The sequence below is a fragment of the Callospermophilus lateralis genome, chromosome 2, assembly GCF_048772815.1.
Source record: "Callospermophilus lateralis isolate mCalLat2 chromosome 2, mCalLat2.hap1, whole genome shotgun sequence".
NCBI lineage: Eukaryota > Metazoa > Chordata > Mammalia > Rodentia > Sciuridae > Callospermophilus > Callospermophilus lateralis.
The window spans coordinates 107,754,708-107,775,899 of record NC_135306.1 but is presented as its reverse complement, the minus strand read 5'-3'; the positions used below and the strand labels follow the sequence as shown (position 1 = coordinate 107,775,899).

General features: G+C 44.3%; 1 protein-coding gene across 1 annotated transcript in view; it reads left to right on the top strand.

The window, feature by feature from the left end:
• Nucleotides 1-21,192, top strand: part of Pou2f3 (POU class 2 homeobox 3) — a 79,426-nt gene that overhangs the window by 45,786 nt on the left and 12,448 nt on the right. The window contains exons 4-7 of the mRNA XM_076843683.2: nt 14,068-14,196; nt 15,415-15,514; nt 17,874-17,953; nt 20,695-20,877. Of these exons, the coding sequence (XP_076699798.1) occupies nt 14,068-14,196; nt 15,415-15,514; nt 17,874-17,953; nt 20,695-20,877 (492 nt within the window). The remainder of the gene's footprint in view (nt 1-14,067; nt 14,197-15,414; nt 15,515-17,873; nt 17,954-20,694; nt 20,878-21,192) is intronic.

Below are 21,192 nucleotides of genomic sequence, written 5' to 3'. Positions count from 1 at the left end.
TATTTTTTTCTACAATGCTCATTTGAACTCCTTGACCTTGTTTGTGCCTTGTTGCCTTTAACTGCACATGCTCTGGTTTGCCAGTCACCCTCTTTAAAACTGGCAACCCAAGTGTACAACTCTCAGGGTTCAGATGAGATCTGGCTAGGCCAGAGCACATGCCGCCATCCATCCACTTATTCATTCAACTCCATTTTATTGAACAGGCACTATTTCTTTATTGTGCCCTGATTTCCATTGATGCCAGCTGCAAATAAGGAGGTAATGGGGCTTGCTTCCATGAAACAAACATGATTGAGTAAGGGAACCTCCCTCAATTAGGGCTCTCTACTTCTGTTAGTACAGTTTACGCTACAGATTCTTTTTTTTTTTTTTTATTCTTAAGTTTTAGGTGGATACAATATCTTTACCTTACATTTATGTGGTGCTGAGGATCGAACCCAGTGCCTTATGCATGCTAGGTGAGCACTCTACCATTGAGCCACAACCCCAGCCCTCATATACTACAGAGTCTTTAAAGATAATTGTGTCACATCATCAACTTACATACTCTTCGAGTCCGTTAATACATCTCAAGTTTCTTTTACTTGTGCAGTTAATTTTCATATTCTAAGGATTTTTACTTTTATTTCTGCTTTTTATCATGTTCTTTTCTTTTTTTAAAGGAATCAATAAGCCAAATTAAGACATTTTATTCACATTTGAATACATTCACATATGAAGGGACCAAACCAACCAGTCATTAGGACTGCAGCATCTTTCTTATGTATATAAGTAATTCAGTGAAGAATAAGGATGTTGTACTTTAGGATATGTTTTGTTTTTTTTTTTTTTTGTCAGTAACTAACATAAAATACTTAGGGTTTAATAAATATTTTCTCTTTTCCAAATTCATGTTTGGCCAGATTAGTTTCTATATTTTTGTATTCTAGTAGAGTTTTATCTTGTTTTAATACTTGTTGAGGGTAGGACCTATTTTATCTTGAGAGACAACATTTAGTGCTACCTTTCAAAATTTGCACTTGTATAAAAGAGCTTGGTGAAGCTCTGTGGTGTAAGGAATGCCTTCCCTTTAGATCATGTGCTAGAAAGGAAAAACTCAGCATGTGTGTAAACTACTGTCTGTTCTATTAGAAGCAACAGGAAAGAGCCCAGGAGCGAGCCACAGTCCATTTAGGTCCTTTGAAAGTTGAATTCTTGTCAATTCTTAACTTTGCTTAATTAATCTTCTCCCCTTTGTTTTTATTTTATTTTTTCAGGGTTAAAATTAGGGGGATAAACATTTTTGCTTTTCCAGCTCTCTGTTTGAATCTTGATGTCTGGGCAAAGTACTTAGTAGGGCCTGCTCCTCATAGAGATTTGATAAGTATGCAAGCATTATGTTCATCCAAGTTCCCGCTAACGTTCATAGCAAGGCTGGACCACAGGCAGAGGGAGCACTGTGGCCTGCCGCTGGAGACATTTCTCCTGGGAGGTGGTATTCTATTATCATTCAACCCTATCTCAGTCCATTTGACCCCATATTGATCTCCAGAAACAATATGTACATAGAAGTATACATATGGACATGTTCTAATCATAACATCTGTCTAATCCCCCATTCTCGGAACTTTACATGAAAGGCTATGAACTTAGTTTGGGGTGAGTTCTTAAGTCATGTGACACAGTGGAAAAGGGGTTGATTTTGAATCTAGTCAGACCATGGTTCAGATTCCAGCTCTGTTATTTCCCAACTGTGTGGACTTGAGAAATCATTTGTCTTTCCTGAGACCCCCTTTTCCTGTATTTGAGGATTGTTGATGATATTTAACATCATCAACATTTAACATTATTAGATATGTTAACATAATCTTCATATAGGTTTAGTGACAAAAATAAGGAAAGCCCTCCCTAGAACAGGCTTTGTGGACATTTAGCCCCTCACCCGTGAGGCATGGGCAAGTACCAGAGATTGTTTCCCTTTTGTAAGTAGGGAAACTGAGATACAGGTGGAATATCCCTAATCCAAAATCCAAAATGCTCCAAAATCCAAACTGTTTTAAGAGCCAATATGATAACACAAATGGAAAACTCCATTGTTCTTGAGTGAAGGGTTGCAGTCAAAACACAGGTACATGCAAATGTATTACCAAATTACCTTTGGGCTGTATGTATAAGGTGTATATGAAATGTAAATGAACTTGGTTTAAGACTTGAGTTCCATCCCCAAGATATCTCAATGTATATATGAAACATTCTAAAACTGGAAAAAAAAATTGAAATTCTAAGCATTTCTGATTCCAAGCATTTTGAATAAAGGTTACTCAAACTCTATGACAAGAAGAGTGTCCCCTGGTTCAAGTCCACTCAATTTAGCCTTTTGGTAACAAATTTGGTAGCTGCTCCTCACCCTTGGTGAATTTAGTTTAAAATGCCAATTGCCTGGGTTCAACCAACCATGTGACTCTAGGCCTGTCCCAAGTTAATAGGGTTAACAGAAGAGGCTGCACTCAGTAAAAATGACACCCCAGGGAAAGTCCAGGGTTAGGGGGTATAGGGATGCTGTGTTACCTCGCCTATCCAGAGAGCCTTACTTATTTAGAACCTGGCAGAGAGTAAGAGCAGGGCAAAAGCAAACAGCAAGCCAGGCCCTTTGTCAGAGCCTCAAACTTTTGTTTTAGGGACAATTATAATGATTCTGCTTTTTAATCAACATTCTGTTTTTTCCAGCCCTTAGCAGGTAAAAGCTGAAAATTTAAGCTGGAATAGGGGGCTGGAAGCACACCACCAACAGCAGAGGAAAACCCGACTGTGAGATAGGAGTCAAACATTTGGGGGGAAAACAGAACGAGAGAGAGAGAGAGAGAGAGAGAGAGAGAGAGAGAGAGAGAGAGAGAGAGAGAAGGGAGGAGGAGGAGGAGAGGCAGGAGGAGGAGGGGGAAGGAAGGTAGGAGGGAGGGAGGGAAGGAGAAAGGAAAGGAAGGGAGAAAGGAAGGAAGGAAGAGAAAGAAAGAAAGGAAGGAAGAGCAGTCAGTCTGGGGACATGGAGTACATTGCCAACAGAGGCCAAACTCTTCAGTGTCCCTGAGGGTGTGATTGCTTTCCAAAGTAGTTTGAAATTATGACTCTGAGTCATTGACTAAATTGGCTTTCAGGTGCTCTTTAAGAGAAAATATGGATGTATATAATACCTTCTAGCAAGATCTCTATTCAAAAAGAAACCAATATATAGCTATTCAAAATAGAAATAAAAGGTTTTGGAGCTTTGAGGGAGAGATTTCAGTGACTTTGAAAATCTATTTATTTATGAAGACTTCCTCAGAAGAAAGGTTTTGCAAGGAAACGTTGATTGTTCAGTCATATGATGTGGGTTCCAATCACAGTTCTCCTGCCAGCCTGCTGTGTGCCTGGGACAAATCCCTTACCTTTCATGAATCTTGTTTTCCCAACGTTATTCCTTAACATTATCCACCTTTCCAATCTTCTGGGAGCAGTCTGAACATTCACAAAAGTGGTGCTTTTGAAAGTGCTTTGTAAACTGCACATGACGGAAATGTACACTACAGTCCCCAGGTCACATCCCATGTGTGGTCTGCTGGGATGCAGGGACTCAGGATATGGTAAGACAAGGAGCTGGATTCCCAGTTGTCAGTTTAAACACATATGTATTTTAAAATATGTGTGCATTGTATATACACATACATATGCAAATGTGTGTCATTTGTTTATTTTAAATGATGTGTCTTTGAACCTCTCAATGCATCCTTTACCAGGAGCAAAGAGGAAACTCCAATTAACTTTAGCTCCTTGGAAATGATAAAATCCCATATAACTATATGATAACTGTTTTTCATCTTCAAATTTATTTTAATGATATATACAGGAGTTAACAAATTACAATTAAAACAGAATCAGTTATGTTAATTCCATATAACTTAAAATCATGAAATTCTGCAAGTAAAAACAACAGGTTCATTTATACACAAAAAAGTATTATTTCAGTTTCATGATGGTATCTTAAATTTTTTGACATAATTTTTTGTGAAAAGCATCTTATAAAAATTTAAAGACCTGATTAATCAGTTAATACATTATTAGGAAAGACAATAAACATTATTAGTAAAATGAGGTTACAAGTAATTAATTTTAAAATTACACCAGATACGGGGTTGAACATAGTCTTATGAAATAAATGTTTTGTTAGGAAAATAGTTTTGAAAAAGATCTCATATTGAAGACATGTATTAATTGGCCATGTATTAATTGAATCAGATTATATAAATCAATAGTTATAATAGTTATATAAATGAATAGTTTATTCAACTAAAGAAAATAGGCCTATCCTTTGTTATGTTCATAAATAGTACTCACATATAGTCTTTTATATATAAGTGAAGAAAAACTTCAACATAAAACCATATATTGCCAATCCACTTATTATGGTTAAATAGTTTTTAATCTACATATTAAATTGCACTGATGAAAAGTCCAATTTAAATCACAATCAATCAGCATAAATATTTAAGCTGAGTATTGTTGTGAATAATAGTAAAAAAAAAAGTTTATTTTTACATGACATTTTGAATGCTTATTGTTATTATTTAAAATGAGTACTTAGCTTTTAAAATTCAAGCTGACAATAATGGCTTAGTAGTAGAGTGCTTACCTGGCATGCATGAGGCCCTGGGTTCAGTCCCTAGCACTAAAAATAAGTAAATAAATAAAAATTTTTTAAAAAATCAAACATTGCAGAAATATGTAAAAATTTTAATGTAAAAATTTTAATGTAAAAATTTTAATGTAAAAATTAAGAATCCCACATGCTTTCCACTCCAGCTACTACTAGCAGTTTGGCTGAGGGTCCTTTAGACTTTTTTTCTGTACTTGTGCTTTTTGTCCTTTAGGCATTGGACAGAGAATTCCTGGAATCCTTTGTTATAAAAGATAAATCTGTAGGGGTGGAATAGTATTTTCTGTCCTAAAAGCACTCCATTCTGCCTCTTCCTCTGCGTGCCTTCTGTTTTGGCCTCAGGTAGGTGCTCATCAGTTCTCACCTAGACTATTGCTATAGACAGCTTTTTACTTAGTTGTCCTGCTTGAAAGAACAGACCTGTGCTCTTCAAATCCCTGTTCCACGTGGCTGCTGGGAGAACCAAATTAACACTACATGCCCCTCCCTTTTCTCCAGTCACACTTGGCCCCCAGAGTTCCTCTTGTCCTTGGTCCCCCTGCTCTCCCCTGCCCCTCCCACCCACCACAGCAGCTGCCCCCAGTAGCCTGGTGTTCCTGAGTAGGAAGTGGCTGTTCCATCCTCTGTGGTGCCCTGGGCCTGGGATGCCCCTCTTTACCTTCTCTGCCTGGCAAACCCCTCTTCATCCTTCAGGGCTGCTCAGAAAAGACTTTCCTTCTTTTTTCTGCCTCCTTTCTTTTTCTCTAGCTGTCCTCCTCCCTGACATGGTAATTGTACCCTTTTCTATGCTGCCCTGTACTGACTTCTGATCCTTAGAAGTATCAGCCAGCTGGAGGTGAATTTTTTTTTTTTTTTTTTGTACCAGGGATTGAACCCAGGGGCACTTAACCACTGAGACATATCTCCAATGCTTTTTTTTTTTTAAAAAAATTTGTAGTTGTAGATGGACAGAATGCCTTTATTTTATTTGTTAATTGTTATGTGGTGCTGAGAATTGAACCCAATGCCTCGTGCATACAAGGCAAGTGCCCTGCCAATGAGCTATAGCCCCAGACCTTTCCAACTGTTTTAAAAGTTTTTATTTTGAGACAAGGTCTTGCTAAATCACTTATGATCTCACTAAGTTGCTGAGGCTAGCTTTGAACTTATGATCCTCCAGCCTCAGCCTCCATAGGGTTACAGGTATATGCCACCATTCCCTGTTGGGGGTGACTATTGACTTGAGAGGTCTCCTAGTTAAACTCAGACCTCTCTATCTTTATGTCCCTAGTGCCTTTTAATATACAGTGGGTGCTTCTTAAATGTTTGTTGAATGTTTCAGTGATAAAAGGTAGGAAATCTCTGTTTAACACATCATCTGGAAGACCACCTACTACCTGGCCATCAGAGCATCAAATGGTGATGTTTCATTTTATTTGGGTGCCAAAAGAATGCAAGGAACAAGGGACCTCATATTTACTGGAACACTTCTAAAAGATGAAAATTAACAAGGAAAAACACCTTTCATTTATCCAGTGCTCTGACTTTCAGCATTTTGGCATTTTGGAAATGCTAAAGAGAATCTCATTTAAACTTGTCAAAACTTTACTTTCAATAACTACTTAGGCCACATATGTGTGTAAAAGTTCCAGGCTACAATTGTGGAAGTATTTAACCCACTATGCACCATGCACAAAAGCAATGTATGTAGTAGATAAAAGAAGCAGGAGTCCACAAACACATCTTAGTAGCTTCTAGGGGTTAAAATTAAGGGTGGGAGCTGCCTCACAGCATGGTACAGGTAGAAGACAGGGTGAGGGGAGGGGGGATGTGGAGGCCAGAGAGCCAAGTAGAAAGTCAGGCTCTGCCCTTTCCAGCTCTGTGACATCAGGCATGTTGCTTAAGTTCTCTGGGCCTTGGTTCCCATATCTGTCAAAATGATTTGATAGCTTGCCTCGCATGTGTTGAGGCCCTGAGTTCAATCCCCAGAACTATAAAAACAAAAAATGATTTGATAAGATTACTTCTCTCATTGAATTGTCTTGAAGAGTAAATGATGATGATGTTAGAAAATGGTTTTAGTCTTTAAATTACTTTGAAAGTATCATTTTCTGTCTTTCTTGAGCTGATGCTCATGGACCTAATCTGTGTAGTGCTTCATAACTGTAGGTTGGTGTTACACGTGTGTGTGTGTGTGTGTGTGTGTGTGTGTTTGTATGTGTGTGTATCCTGGACAGTCAGGACACCTGCACTTCTTTCCAGTGTGTCCTTTGGAACCCCAGAGTAAAGTACACTCTAGGGTGGAGAATCCATGGCCAGCCTGGTCCTTCTCTTTGTCCTCGTCACCTCTCTTCCCCATAATGAGGGAGGGAGAGAGCAATTATCAAACCCCTGGAGTTCATTTCTATGTGAGAGTCAAGGAAATACAGAATGCTAGTTCCAAAGTCAAGTGCATTATGTGACCATATCAGGTGGATGTGTGATTCATCTGAATCTGAAAGAAATTGAGAACTCGGAGTAGAAATCTTTCTTTTGGCTGAGTCTAAATCTTGTTAGGGCAACAGGGTTAGGGCTACTGCTCAGTTGTTACAGAAGCCAGAGGAGGCAACAGCATGAGCTGTAGAAATAGAATATAGAAATGTGCCGCAGCACAGTGGAACGAACTGAATACTGGATGAGGAGTTAGAAGACCTGTCCTAACCGGCCCTAGCTTGGTTGCAACTGTGTGTGTCTCTGAGCAAGTTACTTTACCTCTCTGGGCTTCAGGAGTCACATATAAAATGAACAGGTGCTATCTATATTTCCTTCCAGTTCTAAATGGCAAAGAAGGAAATCAACACTTTCTGGATTTCTTTACACTGCTGGAGTGGAAACCCAGGGTCTCACATGCTAAGCAAGTGCTCTGCCACCGAGCTACATCCCCAGCCTTAATCAATACTTTAAAAATATCTGCCATGTACCTGGCACAACCTGCAGGCTACCTTAAAAATTTATAATTCAATTATTTTGTTACACAGAGTAAGCAAGAGTCAGGGTTATGGAAAAGAGTTATGGAATCAGAAAGACTTGAATTGAAATCTCAGCTCTGTTGTTTACCAGCAATGTGACTTTAAGCAGTTTTCTTAAGATAAAATTGCAAGCTTTAGTCTTCTTCTGTAAAATGGGTCTAGTAATATACTAAACATTCTTACAGGCTCACAAGTCTATTCCTACTCTCTCTCTTTATACATTATAAATTTCTTTACTAAATTGTAATGGGAAACAAGGGTCAAGACACCAAGATATGGAAGCAACATTTTATTAGTGATGCCATGGCCCATAGGGATTGTTCCCAAAGTCTGAGCCCCGGGTACAGCAAGGCTTTTGCTTTTATATATAAGCAAGTTTTGGGTGCATCGAGGCAAGGGAGTTGGTGCAATTCTATTGGGGGTGCACTTTAAATTCCTCATGTGATTACAAGCTTGTCAACAAGATCACATCTCGTCTGTTTCCCTCCTTTTGTGGAGGAATGATCTTGGCCTAGAAAAATGAATGAAATAATGTTAGATCATGCAATTAATTAGAGGCAGGGATGACACTGAAGCCAGGTGCCTTGGTTCAGGATGAGCCTTGTGGTTGTTTGCTGGGATTTTTTTCCCTCATTCTCAGCTCTGGAAGGGACGCAATGACCTTCCATGATAAGCAGCCCACATACATGTAACAGAACCCAGAGTGACGATGCGCTGCCTCCACACACTAGACCTTCCCAAGAAGAGCCACTGGACATGGAGATAGTCCTTGGGGTATGGTGCTCAGCATTTTTCTTCCTGCCTCACCCCCACCTCCTGTCATTTTTACTCATTTAGGGGTGGAGGAGCCCTCTGTGTGGGCCAGGTGAAAGGTCTATATGGTATTCCTCCCCAGCAAAAGAACTGGAGTGGGCAGCTCTGTCTTCTTGTTTACCAGTGAGCCACCAGGAGAATCAGGGTACTCTGGTTTGAAGGAGTCAGGGCCACAAAAGGGAACTCCCATTGATGCAGCTCCCTGTTGGAGGGGACACTGAATGTATCCAGACAGAGCAGTATAGCAGTGTGCTGGCTAAAATCAATCACGTCCTGGACACCAGGAAACATTTGAGAGGGTGTGTCCTCCGTGAGACAAAGTGTTTAAGCCTGAATTCACATCTAGATGGAGAAGAAAACTTTCATAAGACTAAAATGATGGGGGTTTTTCAAGCATGTGTAAGCACAGCATTGCTATGTCCCAAGCACTAGTGCTAAAGCATTAAACAGCATGACTGGTAAGCCTGTTGCATTTCCAGCATAGGCACCAGCAGGAAACACAGGATATCCTTTTAGAAAGCTGTTTTTCAGGGGTGGCAACACTGTGTGGCTCCAGCTTCTGAAGGAGCACCTTAAATTTTATTTTTAATTTTCTTTTTTTTTTTTTTTTTTTTTTTTGGTACCAGGGATTGAACTCAGGGGCACTGAACCACTGAGCAATATCTGCAACCCCATTTTATATTTTATTTAGAGACAGGGTCTCACTGAGTTGCTTAGCATCTCACTTTTGCTGAGACTGGTTTTGAACTTGAGATCCTCCTGCCTCAGCCTCCTGAGCTGTCGTGATTACAGGCATGCACCACTGCGCTCAGATGCATTTGTGTCCTGTGTCTCCTCTCTTCATCCCGCTTTTGCGTGAAATTTTGATGTTCTCAGTGAGATGATCCCATTTTGCACAGACAAAGGTGTATCCAGGCTGCCGGATCTTAGGTTGACTCAGAGACCAGAGACTGGATGAGGCGATCTCCCTGGGCACTTCCTGGAGGATTCAAGGAGGCAGGGTCTGTGGGCTCTTTCAGAATAACCAAGAGCCCAGAGAGAGGAGAATCTCCCAAGCAAAAATGTAGCTGGGCTAGGTGTAGCTCAGTGGCAGAGCATTTGCCAAACACGAGTGAGGCCCTGGGCTCGATCCCCAGTACTGCAAAAGAAAGAAAGAAAGAAAAAAAATAGCATGCAGCCAACATTCACCTGTATGGGGTACTTTCAGCCCTGAGGTGAGTTACCTGCCTGCCCCATTACACCACTTGGAATATATTTTTAGAATGTTTGCAAGAGGAACGCACTTGCCAGCTCTTTATGGATCAGTTACAAAATAGAAACTCTTCCTCACTGCTAGGGAGAAATATAGAAGGGGGGAGAAATAAAGAAAGAAAGAAAAAAAAAAAAGCCTTGCCTGTAATTGAAGGCAGGTTGGGAGATGTTCACGCTTTGAAATGCTCCTTCTTGTGAAATGTTGATGAAACACTTTCCACAACGAGTTATGCAACTAGGACAACAGCTTTGATCATTTTCATCACCAGTGATATATTCATTAGTGTTGGACTCTTCCCCCCCATCCCAGGAGGGTATGTGAAAATGTCCTGGGGAGGGGTCTAAAGAAAAGTACCCTTAAAGGCCCTCCAAAAGGCAGACAATGGGGAGGCCCAGGCATTTGTCTGGAATGGAACACCACTTTCCTCCTCACTTGTGGTCTTCTCTCTTTTCCTGTTTCTGGGCCATTTCTGGTTCTGTCTGGTGGAGTGAGCACCAGGAGTTTTGCCAGCATCTGGCTGCATTACTTCCTACCCATTTCTGAAGCTCCCCGAGCCTCTTTGAGATGGGAAGCAGAGCCCTGTCCTCATCCTCTGGGCTGGAAGGCAGAGCCCAGAAGGGAATGTGTGAAGGGCTTCCACTTCCTCAGAAGGGGCTCCCGCCTTCCAGAAGGAGCTATTGCTTTCCACAGTGAGTGAAGTCAGAGAGTTCACTGGGATTAGAAAAGATAATCATTCATGATACCTTTTCACCTCCCTGGTCACTGCCCAAGACTCAGTGTAACACCTTTCCACAGCACAGTGGGCGGAGAAGATCCTAGACTAAGAAACCTTGTCTGGTCAGAGGACCGTGCGTGGTGTCTGGGACAGAGCAGAGCGTGCCATGGTGGCCCCTGTCCTCAGGGATTAGCCATTCCAGGTAGAGCCCGGAGAAATATTCCACTTGCGTGAGAAAAACTGCCAGAGAGACCCTGGAGGGGATCTTCGGGTTCCAGGCAGGCTGTGGGTTTGGTTGGGTTTTCACAAGTACGGGGGAAATTGGGTTTTCGTCCAATTCGCCTGCGGTTCTCACCTTAGAAGTCAATGGGATCCAACAGAAGTCTCTCTATCTCATCTTCCAGATCCACAGCCAACACCCAGTTGCCTGGAAAGGTTCCAACCTTTTCCACTCGACAGCTGTGAAAAGGGATTTTTTGGATTAGAGAAGACTTTATTTCTTGATTTCTTAGTTTCTTAGCCCCTGAGAGTGTTCACAGGTATGCAGGAGGCAGTACCTTCTCCTCTCCCCTTCCTATTCCAGTTCTGCATTTTTTTTTTTTTTTTTTTTTTTTGGTACCAGGGATTAAACCCAGGGGCCTTTAGCCACTGCGTCATATCCCCAGCCCTTTTTTATATTTTATTTAGAGACAGGGTCTTGCTGAGTTGCTTAGAGCCTCTCTGAATTGCTGAGGATGGCTTTGAACTTATGATCCTCCTACCTTGGCCTCCGCAGCTTCTGGGATTACAAGTACATGCCACTGTGCTCTGAGCCCACGGAGCAAAGCTGCGATTCTATTTCTTTGGTGGTGCTGGGATTGAACCCAGCGAGAGCTATGCCCCCCAGTCAACAAAGCTGAAATTTTAAAATTTATCATCCAGAAAGAGGTCTCCTTGTTGTCTTTCAATTTGGCTAGTTTAGGATTGTCTTCTTTGGGGGTTATCATTAGCACCTCACCCCCGAGGGTGAAGAATTATAAAAAATAATAGAGTAGAAAGTCAGTGAAGCCAGAAAAAAAATCCAAGGTGAAATAATACACACAGTTGTCAGAAAGCCCCAGGTCACACCCAAGGGACTTCTACTACAAGAGCACTTCATTTTCAGAAGTGGGAGGCCAGGAGTGTCCCCCAAAGGAGTTTGGAGGGCAATCGATCCAGAAAGCAGATGAAAGGGTGAGTCTTCTTTTATGGTGGCTCTGGTTTCTGAAATTAAGTGTTGCAGGATGACCTGGCAGGGATTCTAACAGATAGCGCCTGGGTTGGAAGCAAAGCGCATGTTTTCGAGCTCTGTCACGGCTGCACCTCCTTATCTCTCCATTGCGCATAATGAGTCTGTAAAGGAACCTCTGCCACTTGCCTCCAAGCTGGAGCTGAGCCAGGTTGCTGGAGGCGCTTCCACCAGCAAGATTTCACCTCCAGCTTTTCACGTTTTCTCTGGTCCCAGTCCTCCGTCCTGCCTCCTCCAGTGCCCCCCCCCCCCGGGGGGGGTGGTGTAGAGATGCCCTGGTGTGAGAGAGGGACAGAGCAGGGATGGGAGCTGGAGGTCAAGCCTTTTCTCAGAGCAAACCTTAAAGCTCTTGTGGTGGTTGTTTTGAGATAAGTAGTTTATCATCTATTTCTAGTTTTAAAAAACCTGCTTACAAGTGTTTCCAGGAACCTAGGATGTGGAAACTCTAATTTCTGGGTGCAGAACTCTGGCACTAGCACTTCTTAAAGGTGCCTAGAGTGAGTGATATGCAGAGCTCAAGGGGCGTGGGGGTGGGGCGAAGAGGGGCTCACTGGAGACCACTCACATACCAAAACTTTTGAGATTTCAGAAAGTTACTTTCTGTCCTCATAGTGCGACTGTCCATCTCGCTTTCTCCTCTTTGCTTCCCAGGTTCCAGAATGGTCTCAAAAAATAAAGACTGTGCCTGTGGGAGCCAGCTTCTTACCATTTTCCAGGGCTTTTCAGTGTCCTCTTGGATCTGCTTCACCCAAGAACACTGTAGGAACCTGGACTAGCCAAGCTGCCAAATGCACGGGGAGAAAGGCAGAGAAACCATGTAGTCTTTGCAAAACTGATGGGGAAACTGAGTCCCATAAAGGCAGAGTGATTGCTCAAGATTCCGTAAATTAGAGTTGGAGTCAGGCCTGGAAACGGGGACAACCTCGCTCCCTGTCCAGTGTGTTCCTTGCTTTATCTTATTGGAGTCTCTGCAGAGGTGGATTTTTGTCTTTTATTCAATTAACATTCCTTAATCAGAATTAATTGATATTAATTCTGCCCTTGGTCTCCAGTGTCACCCGGGAGAACTTTTCTAACTGTCCTAACTGTGCTACTGAAGTGTTCCAAAGTGTCATTCTCTATGGGGATGAAGCACAAATACAGCTGTTAGTCTCAACTTTTTTACCTGGGTTAAAATAATTCCGACAGGAGAGATGAGGATGCCAGTGATATTCCCACTGTAGATCAAGAAAGTGGTTTCTGTCATAATCTCTGTGGCCATTTCCATCTGGGTAGGGACAACCAGCTGTCCTATTCAAAGGGTCTTGTCAATGTCTTTTATAAGGTGTGGTCTAGATCCTGTGCTTTTTGCCATATTACATGAATTCAAAGTCACTTGGCTCCCCTCCCAGTGGACTTCCTGAAAGGCTATAAGAGAGTAGTTTTCCTGGGGTGGAGCACCTCCTGCCCTGCCCCAGGACACCTGGGAAGCCCACAGGTGGGTGGTTGGTGTGTCACTGAAGGGTGGTGGAGCCTGGAGAGAGCTGGAAAGCACCACAGGCCCTGAAGGCTGCAATTGCAGCAGTGGCTGTGAAGAAGACATGTCCCCACCTGTAGGGAGACAGGCAAATTGTCCCCAGAGCCACACAGAGGACCCCTACAGAGGCAGCTTAGCACAGAGAGGGGAGAAGAAGAGATCAAGGGAAGCCCTGTTCTCCAGATCAGTAGTTTCCAGAGTAGGTATTCATGGATAGGCTTCCACAGGAAAATAAAGAAGACTTGGGGAAATCAAAAACGGTTGCCATTTCTTCACCGTTTGTGTGTATGTTCTTCTGAGGTTCTGATCTACACTTCCATCCCTTTTCATTTTGAGAAAGAATCTTTCTAAATTTCCCAGGCTGGCGTCAAACTTGTGATCCTCCTGCCTCAGCCTTCTGAGTCCCTGGGATCATAGGCATGCACCACTGTGCCCGGCCAATGCTTCATTCTTTGGAGTGGAGAATTTTTAAAAATATCATTCAGGATTACCATCATTTCATTTAAAAAAATCCCAATAGCTTCTCCACTAAGGAAAAAAAATCCCATCTCAGAAGTTACCAGAATTTCATCCATTGAGCTTTATTTTGAAGTCACTGCAACATCCTGGTTTTTCTCATTTGAATGAGGAAGAGCATTAATCACCCTCAGCACAGTGTTGGGGCACCGCCTAAGCAGGCTCCCTGTCTTACAGAGCAGGGCGCCAGAGTCCAGTGGCTACACACATGTCCCTGACCAGCTGCCCTGCCCAAGGTCGTCCCTCCTCTCCTAGCTTTGTCTTCTCCACATTTCCATTTCTGCCCACCTGTAGAGACCCAGAGCTGACACTCCTTCCACCTCTACCTGCAGATTAAAACGGAGGACCTCAGTGACTCCCTGCAGCAGACCCTCTCCCACCGGCCATGCCACCTGAGCCAAGGACCTGCCATGATGTCTGGGAACCAAATGTCTGGGGTGAGTACCAGCCCATGCCAGGGAATCCTGATTTTTTTTCAGTGGGCCAGTGAGTTTAATCCAATCCCTCGACAAAATCTAGACCTCTACACTGGGCACTTTGTGAATCTATTTGGGTCTGAAGAACCCCCTGTAGGCAACGGGAGGAAATCTAGGAAGCCTGGAGAAAGGGGAGGGGCACCCCCAAATAGTCCATGAAAGGTAAATCCTGGCTGAGAATGTGGAGAGGCAGGTCTCTACCTCTGTGGGACAAAAGGACCCAGTCTTGCCAACATGAAGGACCCAACAGCTATGCTGCTGGTGCCTCAGGGCAGTCTGTGGTGACAGATACAGCCACAGAAGTTTTCTGTCCCTAGTGGGCCCGCTCTGTCTCTTCCAAGGTTATATGTCAAAGCCAAACTAGGATGGAGTGCTGGTGTGGGAAGAGAGGCGTACTGAGACAGTAACAGTACAGGTCTTAGCTGGTGTTCCTGGGGCCAGCTCTTTTCTCTTTTTTGGGTCACCTGGGGAAGAAAGAGCCTCCCTTGTCCCAGAAATTGAGGCATTCCTTCACCCCTTCCTTCAGCAAGGGTTACCAAATCTCTCCACACAGACTTAAGCTCCACCCTGTAGAGGTACCGAGCCCTGGGGTCTGGGTCACAGAAGACTCCCAGATTCCCCAAAGGTTGGGATTGCTATTTCTGCCCGAGCTGGTGAGAGAAATCCAGGGTAAATGGACTTTCTGTTGAACCAAATTGGTTTTATTAAGAACTCCATAGCTTGCCCCATCTCCCAACTCGCTCCTCAATAATGTCTAGAAAGACTCAGATGTGGAAATGGCTAAAGCATGGCTTTGGGCATAATCAAGTGACATGTGGTTAAAAAAATAAACAAAAGACACTTGGGATTGCATGCCATTTCTAGGATAAATCTTTCAGACATGGGTGATACCCAGTGTTGGCCCTTGGGGCATTTACAGTTGTGAGACACAGTTGACACACAGAAAAATTAAATCATGAGGCCAGAATTAAGTGCATTGCGAGGACTGCGGGGCTGAGCAGGGAAGCGTAACAGCACCTGCTGCATCAGCGGAGTAGCTACTGTGTGCCATGTGCCGGGGACACATGGTAGCATGAGACAAGGTCACTGCCTGCAAACTTCAAGTCTGAACACGGAGGGCCTGGGTGGGCCGCAGGCTGAGGGAGCTAGGGTCCCCAGGCTTGTAAATTCTGCTCTGTTTGTGCCTCTTCCCTCCTGCAGGACATGGCTTCTCTCCATCCGCTCCAGCAGCTCGTGCTGGTTCCCGGCCACTTGCAGTCTGTTTCCCAGTTCCTGCTTTCTCAGACCCAGCCTGGGCAGCAAGGTGAGAACCTGGGAGTTCCGCAGAGCCCGAGTCCGGTCGGATACTACTACTGCCTGCTGGGTCCTGGACACAGGGATTGCTTACCCCTCTAGTGTTCAGGTCAGCTTGTCACCTGGAGGCTTGAGGATGGGCTCCTGGCAGTGCCTCTGCAGGTTTAGTGCCTTCCCTACTGCCCCTGCCCAGCCTCTTGCCAGGACTGGCCCACCACCTCAGTTTCATGGAGAGTTGAGACTGAAAGCGCAGGAGTGGTGGGTGGGCAGGGGTACAGGGACGGAGGAGCCCCCTGGAAAGTGCCACGCGAAGAGCGCAGATACGCAGATACATCCTGATTCCTGGGCAATCTTGCCAGGCTGATGCAGACTTTGACCTCCTGAAGCCTGGCTGGGATTTTATTTGGATGGAGCAGCAGTGCCTCCCACAGGCTGTAGAAGGCTTTTCAGGTTGTCTTCTGCAGATATGTCACTCCCAGGGAGCTTCTCTCTGGCCAAGAGCAAACAGACTATGCTCTTAATAATGATAACTAACATTTCTTGAGCACAATGTGCTAGGGGTTCTGCCAAGTGATATTCCTGACTTATTCCTTAGAATAACCTTGTAGGGTAGGTAGTTGTATTATGCCTCTGATGACCTACTGGGAAGTTCCAGAGCAGTCTGAGATCTTTGTTCTTGGCCATCACACTACACTGCTTCTCCCACTCCCATCTCCATCAACTAGGGCTAAAAATGGTGGAGAAAGTATAAATTCTTGCCAGTTTTACAAATCCCAAGTAGAGGATTTGAAATTCCAGACTCCAAACAAAATGCAAATCTGCCTTCCATCATTAGCACCTGCCCAGATTGTAGTCCCTATACTTAGTGTTTAAGGCATCTTGGAATATCATTAGGATGAACAGGAACATATTTGAACCTTCAAGTGTTTATTTCAGCTAAACAGTACACATCATAGGAATAGGAAGATAACATAATTCAATGTTTACGGAAGACAAGAGAGTGACGTGAAAATGTCCCAGATACATAACCAGTGAGTTTTGTATATGATGCAAGAAGAGAGGGGAAATTTAAAATTTTGAGTCAGAATAGCTCATTGCTTTTAAAAAAAAAAAATCACTCACTATCTGTGTGTCCTTGGGGAAATTCACCTAACGTCTCTAAACTTCTATTTCCTTCTCCCTAAAAAAGAACGAATACTAAAACACTACTTCCCAAGGTTATTGAGAATTACTTGAAATAATGCAGGTGAGAAGACTTTGTACACTTCACAGTGCAATATCAAGTTAGAGTTGGTACTAAGTCTCAGGGTTCCTAATAAGAGCTTTATTGCCTATTTATTCATTTATTAGATATAGATAGATAGCTTTATTTATTTTTATGTGGTTCTGAAGATTGGACCCAGTGCCTCACATGTGCTAGGCAAGCGCTCTACCACTGAGCCATAACCTCAGCCCAGCCTATTTATTTTAATAAGGAACAATTATCCCCTGACTTTTCATGACTGAAGAGCATAAAGGTCAACATCAGCAGATGCAGAACATCAATGACCCAAAACAGCCTAGGGACAACAGACACCCCAGGGTGCTTCTTTGGGGTGATTGGGGTGACCTGCTTTGCCAGTTTGATAGTCTCACTCCTGCTGTGAGAGTCAGGAATTCCAGTTGCAGGTTTCCCGAGGTTGGGGGTCACCTATCATGGCCACCGACAGGCAGAGCCTTTATGGACATGGAGAAAGAAGGAGAAAGAGGTTCCCAGGCAATGCCGCAGGTGTTACCTTACCACCCAAGGGAGTGTCCTTCCCCTCTTTCTGCCCTTCCTCCCAACTAATCAGTGTCCTGGTTGGCCAGAAGCCTCTGACCAATGGCCCACTGCCCTTCAGAGCTGCGTGGCGCCATCTGCTTGGTCTGCAGATTCAGCATGGACTTTTGTAGCCATCCCAGTTACTTCCCCGCAGGAAAAACTGAAATTCTCATCTCCCGCTGAGATTCTCAGCCATCGCCCTGCACCCTGCCCTCCAGGTTCCTCAGCCCTGCTAGTCAGATCCCAGCCTAGATTGGCTTGACCCTCCTTAGCCTTTATGCCTCTCCAGGCAGGCAGACAAGCGGAAGGACTGGTTTGGGGACTGCTGTTTACATCTCTGTTTATCCCTGTGTCTGGTTTGCCTCCGCCTGTATGTGGCAATACCTGGCAGTGCCTATGGGGGCCTCTCCACAGGGCTCGAAGAGGTCCAGAGACTTGATCAGTAGCAGGTGAGGGGACAGTACTCAGTAGCAGGTGAAGGGACAGTACTCCTTGGCTCCAGGGTTGAACGTCCCTCAGATGGCCTGGTATTTATTGTTTCTTCCTTTGTCTGTCCCCTGTTACTCAGGTCTGCAGCCAAATCTTCTCCCCTTTCCACAACAGAACAGCCTCATCCTCCCACAGACGGGGCCTGGCCTTGCATCCCAGGTAAACACCACATTCCTCCTGTTTCCTCTCGGAATGTCTTAGCTCTAGGCAGAGTTCAGCTCATTGGGGTTTCCCTATCCCTTTACTAGGGTACCTCCTCTGGGAAAAGGAACCAGCCAGGCACTGCAGCATAGAGAAATCCAAGGTGCAGTTAGGGGAGACGGTTTTCTCATGGTCACTATAGTGAGGCTAGAATGAGAACCCAGGGGTTCCAACTCCCACTCTAACCTGCTGCGTGTTGCAGGCCCTAGCAGCTCTCCTCTGAAGACCAGGAGTCATCTAGCTCCCCGGGTATGACCAGGTGACCACCATGCCTCCCTGGGTGCTCTCAAGCCCCAAGAAGTAGAGTTGAGTACCATAGGCCTGATGTCCTGGACTACAAAGCCCGTGTCTCTTACCTCAGGCCCACTGTTCCAGACTCTGTCCTGCAGTGGGCACATGTCTGGGTTTAGGAGAGAGGCCATTTGAGAGCTACCATGGTTCCACACAGTGCCTGTTTGCCACTTGGGGAAAAAAAGATAGCTCTTTATCTGGCCAGCTGCAGCTTCGTGCCAGGTGTGTGGCTTGGCAACAGCAGCAGTGGCTCTATCTACTCCCACTGGGCGCTCCTATGAAGTGGCAGGACTTGTCTCTCTACAGATGGATGGGATGGTTGGAAGTGACCGCAGACACCTACAGTGTCCTTTCTCTGTGCTAAGATCCCCATGGCTTGTTAAGGGCCCCAGCTTTGCGGAGGGCTAGTGAAGGAGTGGAAGTGGGAGGCGCCACCTAGTGGTTAAAAGAAGTGGTGACACCAGAATGGTGAACTGCACCTTACCTCCTCCTGGCTGCTTCCAGAGTCTCATGGTCATAGACTTGGATCTGAAAGAGGCCCTAGTGAGAATTCAAGATAAATTCTCTCATCTTCTATAATTTGAGCATGAAGAAACTGGTTGCAGATAAACCGTTTAGAAGATTATTGAGATTATGGTAGTTGGTGTGGGATGGTGCACCTGTAGTCCCAGGGCTACTTGGGATGCTGGGGCAAGAGGTTCAACTGAACCCAGAAGTTCAAAGACAGCCTGGGCAACATAGTAACACCTCATCTCAAAAAAAAAAGAAGATTGTTCTGGAGGGTAATAAGGGATTATCTTAGAGTTGTGGCAATAAGAATAGAGAGAAGAAATGGGTAAGAAGATGTTTGAGAAGTCAAATCATTGCTATTTGATAACTAATTTTTAAAATTTTTGTACCGGAGGTTAAACCCAGGGGCACTTAACCACTGAGCCACATCCCCAGCCCTTTTTTGTATTTTATTTAAAGACAGCTCTCACTGAGTTGCTTAGGGCCTCACTAAGTTGCTAAGACTGGCTTTGAACTTGTGATCCTCCTGCCTCAGCCTCCTGAGCTGCTGGGATTACAGGCATTCACTGACCAGCTTGGTAACTGATGTGATGTGAAGGGGATGGGGGAGGAAAGTGGTCTAGCAGAGAACTCAATAAGTATTTGTCAAATGAAAGAACAAATAATGAAAAGAAAGGTTCATAGAAGACTGAGACTTTGCCTTGAAGGTCCAGTGTATGTCACCTCCCTGCCCATCCTCTCCCTGCAAAACAGGGACCACTCCATGATGGTTTTCAATCCATTCTGTTTAACAGACTTTTCTTGGGAAAAAGAGTCCTTAACTTGCCTCTGGTTCTTTTCTCCTCTTCACCATAAGGATGCCCACCTGACTGGTAACCCTGAATATCTTTGGGAGAGAGGAGTTAGCTCAGTTTTGGAAAAGAGAATACCGGGAAGTAGAGAGAAGGTGGATCTAGCCCGAGTTGTCCACATGGGCAGTAGCCTCTGAGCTGACACAGTGCCTGGCCCCCTAGATGTGGATTGCACTCCATCTTTGTGGAATCAGAGTTGTTTCAAGATTGGATTTCTGACCCTCGAACAGGCAGATTTAAGAGCACATTTCCCTCCAAAAACAGACTAAAGAAAGTATTTCCTGGGGGCTGGGGTTGTGGCTCAGTGGTAGATTGCTTGCCTAGCATGTGTGGGACACAGGGTTCAGTCCTCAGCACGCATAAAAATATATAAATAAAGTAGAGATATTGTGTCCGTCTACAACTAAAAATATATATATATAGTTTAAAAAAGTAAGTATTTCCTGACAACCACAAATGAGATCAAGGCACATTTAGATTGCACTGATAAATATACCTTTGATTAAAACCAAAACACTCTTGTAAGAGAAAATGGTGGTGTAGAAAGTAAAGTAGTGCTCATGGAGTTCGAGACCATGTGGAAGTTCTGTTAAAGCCATGAGTTCCCGATATCCTCTGTTATCTTCAGTTGGTGCCTGTTGGACACCTCAAGTTACCTTGCATATGGAAAAACACAGACAAGGTAAACACCTTTTTTCTTTTCCCATTCTGAGATTTGTTTTTGGAATCTCTGTAAACAACCTTGTAAGCTCCTTTTATGGTGGAAAACTGAAAGGAGGAAATAACCTGCTCAAACAGTGAGTCATGGTCCAAAACCCAGAAAGCCACCTCCCTATCCTGAACTCCTGTGGTTTCTGCCCCAGGTAGCCCAGTTATTTGCTATATCATTATAGAAACTCCATGTTCCACTTCCACACCATCACTAATACAGGACTAAATGTGTCCAAGCCATCCTCTAATGGGACCTGTTAGTAACAAACTCCACAGAGAATGTTCTTCAGCCTGTTGAATCTTTGTGGACCTGCTTGGCATATGTTCCCCTACCAGGCAGTTGGGCGCCCTGGGCTGCCAGGATCCTCTTTAGAACCCCATCTGGAAGCATCACAGCATCTCCCAGTGTCTAAGCATCTACCCAATTCTGGAGGGGCCGATGAGCCTAGTGACCTCGAGGAGCTGGAAAAGTTTGCCAAGACCTTCAAGCAGAGGCGCATTAAGCTGGGCTTCACACAGGTTTGGTTTGGGGGTAGGAGATGGAAAGAGTGAAGTTGAGAGAGGGGGAATGGGGCTTCCCAAGTGCAGGATTCAAGAGCCACCTGAGGCTCCATGTGTTTGGAACAAGCCCTTCATGTCCCTGAGTTCCCCGAGAAGAGAGCACAGTTATCAGTAGCGGGGCAACTGAGGACATTGCTGGTGGGGGAGGAGAGGAAAGAAAGCCCGGAAAGGACATAGTCTATTCCGAGTCTAAGGACATATGTTCCTCTACCAGGCAGTGGGAAAAGACTTAGAAAGGAGCTGAAGTCATGGGTGGGTACTTATGGTGTTGCT